The sequence below is a fragment of the Dipteris shenzhenensis genome, chromosome 13 (genome assembly GCF_047967505.1).
Source record: "Dipteris shenzhenensis isolate YYH24624 ecotype China chromosome 13, Dip_SZ_1.0, whole genome shotgun sequence".
Lineage (NCBI taxonomy): Eukaryota > Viridiplantae > Streptophyta > Polypodiopsida > Gleicheniales > Dipteridaceae > Dipteris > Dipteris shenzhenensis.
In genome coordinates, this window is record NC_141608.1 from 13,590,077 (window position 1) to 13,602,902 (window position 12,826).

Genomic DNA, 12,826 nt, shown 5'->3' on the forward strand with positions numbered 1-12,826 from the left:
CTTCTATCTCACCACACTTGCCCCACTAGTGTAATTCCTTTAAGGTGATATCATGTCCACCACATTCTATGTAAATTCTTATGCACAGCCTTTCAGCTCTCTAGGAATGACTCATCAGATAATTAATTAACATTCACTTGTTCTCCAGGGCTACATCATCCAATCAAACCACCTCTTCATCGGCCCGCACCTTGTGCAACTCAACCTACTTTGACTGTTGGCTTGCCAAATGAAGAGTCTTTATCATCGCATGCATGTCAATCCCACATGCGTGCAACTCTTTATCCACATTTTACAAGGTGGTTGCATGCAAACTATCCCATATCTTTACAAATGAAGCATGTATCTAGAAAGGAACCAAAACAAATCTATTGGGTATGAATCATTTGTTCTGAAAACCCACCCACACCAAACACTCATAAAATAAAAATTGATCCACACTAAGGAGGGATTCCACGGAATGATCGACAACGTAGCACCAACAAACATAAACGATCACCCCACAACTTGTTACAACCACCTAAGACACACAAAGGTAGTACGAAAAAGCACTTACTCAAGAATTGAGCTTCATACAAGCAGAGACATCCCCTTGCCAATTTCCCCAACTTGATCTTTTCTATAGGAACCTCATAGTGGAACGAGTGCTTCTGACCTATTCCCCTCCAATCCTTCTACTCAACCTCTTGAGCTCTCAATGAGGTGTGTACATGAAACAAAATCCAAGCCTCTTCATCTAAGAGTTTGGAAAAACCTCCACAACAATGATTAACGACAATGTCAGCATAGGAAGGCTATCATGCCTCTAACATATCCTTCTTGTTAGACTCAACCGTAAGTTCCAAGCCACATACCCCTTTTCCTTCTCATTAACACTCTTGGACATTGAACTTGCTAGAACAAGTACCTTGAGATCTGTGCCTACATTAACTTACATCGAGATGCTTGCTCCTCACATTACTTGGAGCAAGGCTACCCTAGAGTCCTGATGCATGCACTCCTCTCGCTAGGATTAGAGCTTCCCGTCTGGGTTTCCCCAACTCACTGAATCTTAAACCTTTGCAATATGCACCTCTCCTAAGAAATCATCACCTTGGTATAGTTATATGTAGAAAATTGTTTCACACCAGACCTAAGGCTAACCAAGTGACCAAGATCAATTTGCAGTAAGGTTAGTTAAGTGGGCAATTCAATTGCTTCACTTCTTGATGGAGTAAGCTAAAGCTCAATGCACAACATGACACTTTAGATGATAGTTTAGAATCTATGCACTTTTAGTATGTCAATGATGGGATTGCAAAAAGTGAAGTTTCTATTAGGAAAATACCTTAATAGAAGTCTGAGGGGTCTAAACCAAACACAAGGAAAGTTTGAAAGTAAATAAACATTTAGGAGTCAATATAGTGTCCAAATAGTCTTTTTGTTCAACGTCTGATAAGTGGCAAATTGTCAAGTGGTATCCCTATAAAAGAAGAGCAAAGAAGACAATTAGATGCTTAGGTCGATCAGTGCCTTCCGTGGCTTAGTAGTCACTTTTGGAGTAGAAGGCTACCATGCTCATGAGTTGTTTTGGATTCAAATGGTGGGTCGCACCCATACACAATTTTTCAAATGGGGAGTGAGCACTTTTCAAATGGGGAGTATAGTCAATAAACACTTTTTTAGATTGGGGTTGGATTCAAATGGGAGGTAGAGGTACTCTCTACTTTTGTTCCTTGATATAGTAGAGAAAGAGTTTCACAAATAATTGTCCTTAATAGTAATTTACAGTCGATCTAGAGACTATAATGCAGATTGCTATAGAATGCTATGCCTCCCTTCCCAATTTGCACTGGCTATCCAACTAGGAGGCTTGTATAGACGTTGGTTATAGCCACCATGTTGGTTCTAACCAACGTACTGGTCCTTACATGGGGCTGGTTCTAACCAATATACTCATCTTGCAATGAGACTGAGGAAGCGTGTGGACTATTAGAGGTCTAGTATTGGAAAGGGCAATAGTGAAAGAGAAGACAATTCATATAAAACATCGATCTCTGTAGTGATTGATTATTAGGAAAAACCGAGAACATGCCTTGTGCGATGCCCTCTCTTGCCAAGCCATGTGGCAAGACGGTTTGCGTTGCGAGAGTCTGCGGAAAAGGGTAGTGCACGCGGCACCCGGTGCCGCCAATGTGAAAGGGGAAGATTCAAGAATCTTTACAAAATTGGCAAGATAGATTCATCCATAGAGAGATTCAAGGATGCAAGCCACCAAACTCTTACCACAAACTTGTTCTTCTTCTTCGGATGTTAGGCCACCCACCCACCTTCTTCTTCTTCTTCTTCTTTAAGTGGTCGTTCCTGCAACTAATTTATCAGGTGAAGCACACCATGAGGGTCTGTGTGGCCAGAAGCTTGTTGGGTGTCCCCCCTAATGCTTCCTTATCTCAGGTTGGTTTCGTTGCCATTTTCATCTCTGCACTCTTCTGGAATTTTGAAATTTTGTATACCCTTGATTGCGCACTAGGCCTCCCATAATCAATTCGTTCCCCTGCAATGTGCACTTCGTCAAGAGGTTTCAGGAAGGCCCATTCCCGGGCTCTGCAGGGCAATGATCTGTATGTACTTTCCCTCGATCCTATCGAATCTGCCATTCATGGATATGGAGCATACCTCAGTGTCCATATATTAGACTTATCGTTTCCCTGTCTTAAAGTGACTTTTTGTTTTGCCAAGAGCTTCGTGTCGCATGCGCATTGCAGCCGTGAGGCAGAGCGGAGAGCTTGATTTGCAAATATAGACCTTGTAGAAGCCAAAAAGTTTCGTAGCCCTTAATTGAGGAGAGACATGTGCATTTACAGGGGGCGGCTGAATTCGTTGCCCTGTTCTATCTCCATACCTCTGTGAGTTTACGTTTGGGACCTGCCCAAATCGTATCCCTCCCTCCAAGTGCTCAAGATGGTGTTCCTCAACCTCTATCTCCATACAATGAAAGTGCGCATTCAGATACCACAATAATGGATTCAATGTACTAAAGAACTCAAGCTAGAGGCTCCAATCAAATCCATGTATTGCTGCCCAAGCTGGGTGATGGCACTGCGAGTACAAAGCTGATTAGAAGAGGCTACTTGTCCAATCTCTCCCATTTAGAAGTTTAGTGGATGGAGGATCTGGGGGTGCTAGGGTTGGTCACCTCCCCACCTATGAGCCCCCATATGAGGGGGGTGGGAGGACCATTGAATGATAGGATTGGACATGGGGCTGCCACATGGACAGCACATGGGCTGCAATGTGGGCAGCAAATGTGGGCAGCAGAGAGAGAGAGAGGAGATCCCTGAGCCACCATGGAGGGCAGATCTGGTAGACGCTGTCCACAGATGGAAAGGGCAGATCTGGGCAGGGTTTCTAGCAAGCAAGGACTGCATGGACAAGGCACTGACATCAGCAAAGGTACCGGACAGTGCAGCAAAGTATGTGAGATACATTTACTAATCAAAATTATATTGTGTGTGTGTGTGTGTGGAATGGAATGGTGCAGCGCACAAGTTCATGGGCTGTTTGGAAGTCCTATGGGCAGATTTGGGGCAACGAAACATGGATGGAACTGCTTGGGCCAGTGTCTAGATGCTAGGTGGCCAGCCCATGTGCCGTCCATGTGGCAGCCCCATGTCCAATCCTATCATTCCATGGTTCACCCCCGGATGCACTCCTTATATGGGGCCCACAGGTGGGGAGGTGACCAACCCTAATCCAATAGCCCCTCTCACCGACCCACATTGGCCTGATCCAAATTCGTCGATGAAGATGCTCCAGCAGCTCCGGAGTTGTAGTCCCCTGGAACACTTTGGTGTCGTCATAGTCTTTTCCTGGCTTTTCAATCAGTGGCTCCTACTCCACAAGGTCTGGTTCCGCTTTCGCACACCAGTGTGGTACACATGTCCATCTTTGGCACCACCTAACGGCACCACACCTTCAATCACGAACCCGCCTTCAAACTCGAGCCCTCTAGGTACTAGCATTCTCCAACTGTCCCCCGCGTGATGAGTGAACAGCTTGAAGTCCTCCAGGCACCAAGTTCTCAGGGTACGTTTCAACCCGTCCTCTGTCCGGCTTGGTCTGCAACCAAACAACATACTTGGGACATCATATCCTAGGCATAAATCCAGATTACCTGGACCGTGAAGCTCCATGTGTGGTTCTGTATTGTTGTCCCACAGCCTCCGTCTGACCTTGAGTCCTCGGAACCTATCAAAGAATCCCCTTTGTGTCAATAACACCAGCCAAGCTCCTAGATGGTTCTGGGCACTCATCACTGTCCATCACCTTTACAAAGGTCTCTGACTCGTCTTTTGACCAATCCTCAATGTTGGACCTCGTGACAATAACACGGGGTCGATATACCTAATCTCAGCAGAGCAGTCGGAGATGCCACCAACAAAAGTTTCTCTTTTACCTCCACTAACTGAGTTGACTCCTCTGACTCTGAGCTGTTCCCCTTCTTCTTTTTGCAATCCTTCACTATATGCCCTAGCTCATCACAAGAGAAGCATTTCTTTTCTTTCTTGTTCTCTTCATCTAAAGAGTCCACTCCTTTGTCAAATTTGGGCTTGCCTTTGCCAGGCTTACCCTTGCCCTTGCCTTCGCTCCTGTCGTGATCTATTAGGGCCTTGTCATCCTTATCCGTACCTTCATACTTCTTTTCCGGAGCTTCTTGTTGCAGTAGAAATGGAACCAGCTCCTCGAAGGCGTCGCCCTCTGCTTGCAATCGTTGTAGTCACAAAACATTTATCGCTCCGGGAGAGCATTCCCAGCAACAACCTTGTCATCCTAGTCAACCTCTTCCTTTGACCAACTGCCGTCAACTGATCCTGCACCACCTTCATCTTGGTCATGTATTCATGTACGGATGTCCCTTCATCCATCCTCATGCCGTACAACTTCGTCTCAAGGTCCAAGATTCTTGCCTCATTGTTGAGCTCATGCATATCCCTCAATGTAGTCCAAGCCTCGAAAGAAGAGTTCACTATTTGAATATGAGGAAGCACCATATCTGCCATCATACAATAATAGCCAATTTCGTACAAACTAGTAGATGTTGATAAACTAATCATCATTTAATGGAAACTAATAACTCTCACTAACACAAGGTCCGCTGGTGCTGTCACTGCTGCTGTAGTTGATGTGGTTGGAGTAGTTACAGGAGCTTGAGGCAACAGCTCTGTCCTCGTCGCAATCCCCCATGGCTCCCTCGGCACCAAGATTGGTCCCATCGAGCTTGCCTGTCTCACCAAAATTTGGGATTTGATATCTATTGGCCATGATAATGAAGTGAAAGAGGTAAAGAATTTAGAGTGTCGTACACCCGCCTAAACCTGAGCCTCCCACCTAGGTACAATCCTTCAAATGCTTGCTTGAACCCAAGTCTCCCGCCTGGGTACAATCCTTCAAACACAAGCTAATTCCTTCGAGCAATGAATCAAGGTTGTCCTTTAGCAAGGTCCTTGCCTTCAAGCTCCACTTCCCGAAAACTTCCGTCATGGCTCTAATACCATGCTAGAAATTGAAAATCCCACTAGAGCGTATCCCACAAAAGCGGACGACTGATAGATGGAGCCCAAGAATTACATGCGGAAGTGTTTCACTACAGAAACAAACTTCTTACATTGTGTCTACTTCACAACCAATTATGTGTGTGTCAAGCAAGAATAGACAGTGCATCCAAGACAAATATTGAAGCAACACTGATATATTTTCATCCGTCCACAAACTAGAGGTAATACAAAAGGAGATGCAGAGTCCCACCAAATTGTGGTCCTCCGATCTTACCAAAATGTCCTACTATCTGCCTGGCACCTCTAGATCTCGGAGCCCGCGTGCTCCTTTGTGCTTATGCAGCTCTGTTTAATGATCCCTTCCACCTTGCTGTTCGGAAACCCAGCCTAGGTGGGCAGCACCTTGAGCTAAGTCTGCAGCCCTTGTAGGTCACCTTCACCTCCTGTGTATAGGCCCAAGGATGGTCCTCCTGTTGCTACTTCCTGCTCTTGGACTGCTGCTCCAAGTGATGAGGAATGAGACACCCCAGATGGCCCTTTTATAGGAGCTGATCCTCTACCAAAAAACTGACTAGCCTTCCTCCTACCAGCCGAATGGATTCCTCCCTACCAGCTGACTGGATGGGGAAGCCTATAAATGCCATTTCAGGGCTCTCTTTGCAAGTTGGCTATTCATAGGAGAGGGCTAGCTGTGCTGTCCCCGTCTGGATTTTTCCGACCAAGCAGGCAGACTGCCAACCTGCATCTCATTGGTAGACCTGCTGAGACCCAGGTCTGTCCCTGGCTGACCCAGGTGTGTTCTGGCTGACCTGGCTGCCTTTTCTGGCCTATATAAGGCTAATAGCCTGCCAAATTGTCTGGGCTTTTCCAGCCAGCCTAACTCATCCCTGATTACTTGGGCATATTTTATGGGGATCCCTTGTGGACTGTTCAGTCCTTTCCGTGGGTTCCAGCCCCAATAAATATTCTCCCTCTGCTGCCCATGTGACAAGCGATGGTGCTGTCCATGTGGCAGCCTGCCTGCTGTGGCCGTTGCCCATGTGGCAGTCCATGTGTCTACCAGATCACCCATGTCTCTCTTGCCCACATGGCATCCCTCTCATTTTTGTTGCAGGTATGTCTCCCAGATGTCCTCAATTGGGGGCTCACATGTGGGGAGATGACTCTCATATTCCAACAGTTTTCCAGTCCCTATCAGACTACGCTCGTCTCATTGTGGAGAGTTGGCCATATGTTCAGTCACATTAGTATGGAAGTGCATTCCCAGCCAGACATGGTAATGGGGGCGCTTAAGCTTTGAAGGGGAGGCCAATAAGTTAGCTTTTAACCCGTCTTAGCTCTTTCCATTCTCATCCCATGAAGGAGTTCAAGGAATCCTTGTAAGAGCTCGCTTTCTTAATGAAACTGTCATTTGACAGAATTTGATTTTTAAACTATCGAATATTGGAACTGTTTGTGCATTATGTTTTATGCTTCTGCCATTTCTGAGATCAGTGTCTATGTTGTAGTAATGTGTGTGTATGATTTTCTAACAAACTTGCTACATGGTTGATCTTTCCTTTTGTATTGTTGTCCATCATTTCTAGGAAGGCCTTACTGTGGTAATGGATGAAAGTAGGTTAAGGCTGCATACAAAAAAAAGGCTTTGGAGAATCATCCTGATCGACGTCCAGCAAATCTGAAGAGCCATGCTGAGGCAGAATTCAGGCTGGTGAGTTTGTTTTACTAGCTCCCCCTTCCCCTTATAGAGCCCCTCCTTTTTTCTGGATTGTGTATGTTTTGAAATGCTTTCGTGTGAATGCTTACTTAATTACTGAGAATTCTTCCACATGCATCTCTGTAAGTTATGGATCTAACACCCTTTTCTTTTGGTTGATATATTATAAGATCATGGCTTGTGTTAATTAGTCAATTCTTTAAATTTGCTGGAGAGGGAACTTAAGGTCAGATGAAATAATGCCTAGCTGAGCAGCAGAGATCCTAGGTGCTAGAAATTCCTGCTTGCATTGTCTATGGGACTTTTGATGGCTTGTGTTACATTCACTAATACTCTTTGAATTCATTTGGCAAAACCTTGTCGTTGGCATGCTGTTTTTTCTGCTTGATGTCACAGCTTTCAACACTTTTCCATGTGTGCATGTGCGTGTGGGCGTGCAAGCATGTGTTGACAGTCTATAGGGTGAGGAAGAGGGGTCTAAATGCTTCTAGCTTTAATAGAAAATCCTTAGGTGTAATGTAGATGCAGTAGACTGTGCAATGAAGCGTTGCAGCCTGCCTTTATGCTATGAGTTTTGAGAAGACCATTGAGCCGCATTAGTGTTTTTGCAAGGCTTGGCGTGCAGACATCTTCTATATTCTCATGGATCAAAGAATTTGTTGTCTTATAGTCGACTGCACCGTTTGCAGTCCATGTGGTTACCTCACTTAGGCCAGGGAAGGGGGAGGGGCAATGACCTGAGACTTAGGCCAGGGGAGGGGGAGAGGCAATGACCTGAGACTTGGTGAAGCAAGCTGTGGGGCAACCTGATTTTCATTTTCTTATCAGCATCTCTGATCTTGTATTGTTTTCAAAGCATACGTATGTATATACATACATATGTATGCATGTCTCTCTGTCTCTCTCCGTGGGTTGAGGCTCTGGTTCATGTCGTGGTGTGTGTGTGTGTGTGTTCGATTCCTAGGTGTTACAAAGGGGGTTAGTTAGTAGCGTCTAAGTTGGCTTTGCTTTTTGTACTAAGAACCTCTAGGCTGCTTGAATAACACCATGTGGCAATCTGTGGGCACCATCCCATAAATAAAGATATAAACAGCCTGTCCTAATCTTATAAAAGGCAGGGCTGTCTCATTTGTACTCAGCTTCTAATGAATACACTGATACTCTGCCAAATTGGATTCTCACAAGCAGGAGCTCTAGCTCTAGCTGAATCTAATATGGAATTAACCTCTTTCTTGTCCCTGTGCAGCCCCTCACAGGTTCCTGTGTAAGGTCAGCCCCTGACTACTCACTCTCCCTCATTTCTAGAGTTACTTTTCTGTCCTTTCCCCACGGTACTTCCTGCACACTGAAGCAATGCAATTCCTATTCTTACATGATGTAATCCTAGCCTATTTCTGCTCTAAGATAATCATAACGGTTGTAGACATGCTAGGCTAGCCTAAGACTCTCCTTTCAAGCTAAGTTAGTTGAAGTTATCCCTAGTTAGGAGCAGTCTTGTTTCACTAAGAATCGCTTCGAATGAGTCAATTTGGCTACTTGGCATTGTTGCTACTACGAAGTAAAAAACCTCTCTCTCTCTCTCTCTCTCTCTCTCTCTCTCTCTCTCTCTCTCTCTCCGTGTATAAGCCATCCTTCCCCACCAAGTTTTGTAAAACCCGCGTGGGTCTTGGTGGTTGAGGCTCTGGTTCATGTCGTCGTGTGTGTGTGTTGGATCCTCGTGGTCGACTTCGGATACGCCTACTGTGTGCGTCTTGGCATTGTTGCTACGAAGTAAAAAACTCTCTCTGTCACCGTGTATAAGCCATCCTTCCCCACCAAGTTTTGTAAAACCCGCGTGGGTCTTGGTGGTTGAGGCTCTGGTTCATGTCGTTGTGTGTGTGTGTTTGATCCTCGTGGTCGACTTCGGATATGCCTACTGTGTGCGTCTTGGCATTGTTGCTACGAAGTAAAAAACTCTCTCTCTCTCTCTCTCTCTCTCTCTCTCTCTTCGTGGGTTGAGGATGTGGTTCATGTCGTGGTGTGTGCGTGTGCTCAATTCCTACCCCCTATACTTGACTCCCTCAGCCTGTAGATAGCCTTTGACAACAAGTGTTGCCATCCAAGGTCCCATCGGATTTGTACTTGGTTCGATAAGCTCACTTGGTTCCAATGATCATCCTCTTCTTGCGGGTTGCTTGGTTCTCTGAATTTCCCAATGGAAGATGTTGCACAAGATAAGCATCATGTTTTTTACTTCCATGTTGAAGAATCTTTGGCCTTATATCAAAATGCCACTCTCTACACTAGCCTCCATCTTTTTTATGTTTACTGTAACCTGAGGGAAAACCCTCTTTTTCCCTCCTTTAAAATCCCTCTTTGGCACCTATCTCGTATATTCTTCGTCTTTAATATACATCAGTAACTGGCTCTCATTGTTTAGTGATTAATAGCCAAATGTCAAGACCTCCAGTGATCAAAGGGTTCCCACACCGTTCTAATAGACTGCTTCCTATTGCATAATCTATTTTCAGCTTGGTGCAGGAGAGTGTAGTCGCAAGACCTCAAAGATGGGTTTTTCATACACGTTGCCAAATTATTGAAATGTTTGGAAACTCTCCTTAACCGTTGAGAAACTATACCTTTAAATCCTTAAGGACCTGTGTATACGTGTAGAAGTACCAATTTGTAATGCATTCTAAAGTTTAACTCAAAAGACTTGATATACAGACAAACATGCATGATTGATGATGCAAAACCTGGCATGACGAATACATTTATATCGAGAAGTGTAAAACAGCTAAGTCCAAATAGGTGATGACATCATCATCTATGATATGGTCTCAAGGAAAATGTCATGGATGATAGCCTTGGCTTTGTAACTTGAGTCCTTTGTTCCCTTTGAGTGTCATTGCAACGTGCAGGACGGGAGAGGCTTGCTTATTGGCTTGGAAGTCCTAGACTCCCATTTCAGCAGCATGGTTGTACCTAATCGATTAGCCTCTTTCCTTTTTCCTACTTTTATCATAAAAAGGGTCTTGTATATATAAAAGAGTGGGAAAATGAGAACAGAGCTCAATCAATGTAAGTGTAAGGTGGGCTTGGAGTAATTGAGATCCCTCAAATGAAGAAATGACAAAGGTTTATGCTTTGAACTGAGCCACAAACAAGGAAGTGGTGGTGTGTGTTTTTGGGGTTTCCGGGGGAGGGGGGGCGCAGGGAGCGGGATGCAGGGTATATTGGGGGTTGATATGAATGCCCTCTTGATGTTTCATCTGAGCCCTAGTTAATGACGTATTTTGTCACTGCTTTGCAAGAGCTGGAAGAAGAATCCATGGTGCGAAAGGTGGTTAAAAATCTTGTCTTCAAGTTTGGGATGCATTTGGGTTACTTGAGTGCTTATTCATCTGAGTTTCCAGTTATCCTTCCTGGGTTTCCCAACCGAGAAGTCAGGATAAACATGCTAAACCTGGTGCATTCATTGTTTTGACAGCATTGCTTATGTGTTACTCCTAGATGGAAAATGTTGAATGCTTTATTAGGTTGGAGAACCTAGTCAGATTTGGATCTCTATCTCTTCCAGTATAGTTCAGATGATTCTTAGGCTTTAGCAGATGTAGGGATACAATTTGCACTCATGGTCAAGGCTATTCCTCTATTGCAGATTACTGAAGCATATGCCTGTCTCAAGACTGGTAAGTACAATTTCATTGACCCCTGATATTTGTGCAAGTGCTTGTATATTACTTATATTTATTGAAAATGTTTCGTCTGGAAACATTTTGCAGCAAATATAGCAGGCCATTCTATGACAGGTAACTCAAGCTCAATGGGCTTTGGTTCTATCAGATCAAGCTGTATTTTAAACTTCATTCAGCTTCTATCATGATTCATGCCTCAAAAGTTCTTGTGTCCTTTATTTGTTCGAAGAGTTATAAATGCTGCATTTTTTTATGTGACATAGAGAGTCAGGGTGCTTCTGGATATGGTTTTGTAAAGACACACAATCGGATGCACTATGGTGCCACAGCCTTACCTTTCCTGTTTCTTATTTGTGGTACACTATGCCTTGGAGGGGTTCAAGCTACAAGGTTAGTAATACAAGTATTGGGTCTTCACATTGTTTTGGCAATGAGGAAAAATAACCCCCTTTTTTTGGGTGTATAATCATACCCTACTTTGATATTTAATGACTTGCTTGAATTATGCTCTTGAATGTGGTCTTTTCTTACAGAGCTTACAAGAAACAGCGACAAGCTTCACTTTCTCATAATCCTTTTCTTCCTTGACAAAAGTACAATTTCACCAGTCAGGATCTGCAAAGAAACATGGCTGTATATGTAAAGCTATGTGATTGCATATCAGATTGCACTGATTGGGAACAAGTGCATGTCCAATGCCCTTGATGGTCATCAAGTCAGCAGGAATCATGGGGGCAGGAATGGTATTCCATACCTTGATTTCTTTTCGATGTTAACACTAAGGGTCTTGTGCATGAAAGTTCAGCCATCTTGTTGGTGTGCAAATAAATGGTATCATACTCAAGGAATGCAGGTGTAGGGTAGGAAGATGCTTATTCTTTTGTAATATATAATTTCTTTGACTGGTGATCTTCCTCATGATCTATGTTATTATTGGTGGGGACACCAGCTTGTATCTTCTTCAAGTTTGTAACCTGGAACTATCTTGAAAGTTGCATTGACACATTGTATCAGCCTTCGTGTATCATCTTTTTTGGTTTCCATTTATGATTCCTTGTGCATGAGCAAATGGGGGACTCCAGAGAGGAGAAGAAGAAGAAGAAGAAGAAGAAAGAAAAGTTTATTCTACACAACTGTATCAGTGAAAACAGGCTTCTCCTATCTAGCCTTTTATTACAATCATCACCTCACTCAATCACTCCCTGAACTACCTGAATTACACCAACTCACACACATCATAGCTAGTATGACTCACACACTCTCATAAGATCAAAATATCCCCCTCAAATTGATGACCTCCACCCTAGCAGTAGTCCATGGGAAACTTCATGGTTTGCCCATCTCTAGTGACAACACTCATGATCTTGATCTGGTGCTCACCTAGTTGGGTTAGCAATAGACTCATTTTGATGTCCTAGCTTCATCATGATCTCACTCTAAATCTGTTATATTGGTTTACATATACTTGGAGGATGATAAGATAATAGGGATGAGCTTTTAGCCTAGAAAGCCCAAGTAGTTTCAACTAAGTTAGCTGTCACTGGCCTCAACAGCATTAAGTTCTTCTTGGTCTTCATTGTCTTCAAACAAGGTTTGCAAAGTGTCTTTTCTTGGTATAGGAATCCTTCTTCTAGTGGTCAGGTTTTGTACAAAAGTGACACTCATGTTGCTTTTATCTTTGAACATAGACTTTGATGTAGACTTGGTGAAGCAAGCTTCATCATGATTAATCCTCAAAATCTCTCTTCATTTTGTGAAGATTGAAGACTTCCTGAAGCTGTTTGAAACTTTGAGGATTGCTTGCTTCAGAATGACAAGAAGACTATCATACCTTAAAACCCCTCTGTATTCTGTAAATATTGAAGCTTCCTGACGTTGTTTTTAATTCAAGGGAAAAC

At 43.8% G+C, this 12,826-nt stretch overlaps 1 protein-coding gene across 1 annotated transcript; it reads left to right on the forward strand.

The window, feature by feature from the left end:
* The first annotated feature begins 2,278 nt into the window (after positions 1–2,278).
* Positions 2,279–11,791, forward strand: LOC147895053 (uncharacterized). Its single transcript, XM_087384074.1, has 6 exons — positions 2,279–2,433; positions 7,153–7,245; positions 10,892–10,922; positions 11,016–11,042; positions 11,192–11,318; positions 11,462–11,791. Exons 1-6 carry the CDS (start codon positions 2,290–2,292, stop codon positions 11,514–11,516), a joined length of 477 nt encoding a protein of 158 aa, XP_087240200.1. The 5' UTR covers positions 2,279–2,289; the 3' UTR covers positions 11,517–11,791.
* The last annotated feature ends 1,035 nt before the right edge of the window (positions 11,792–12,826 follow it).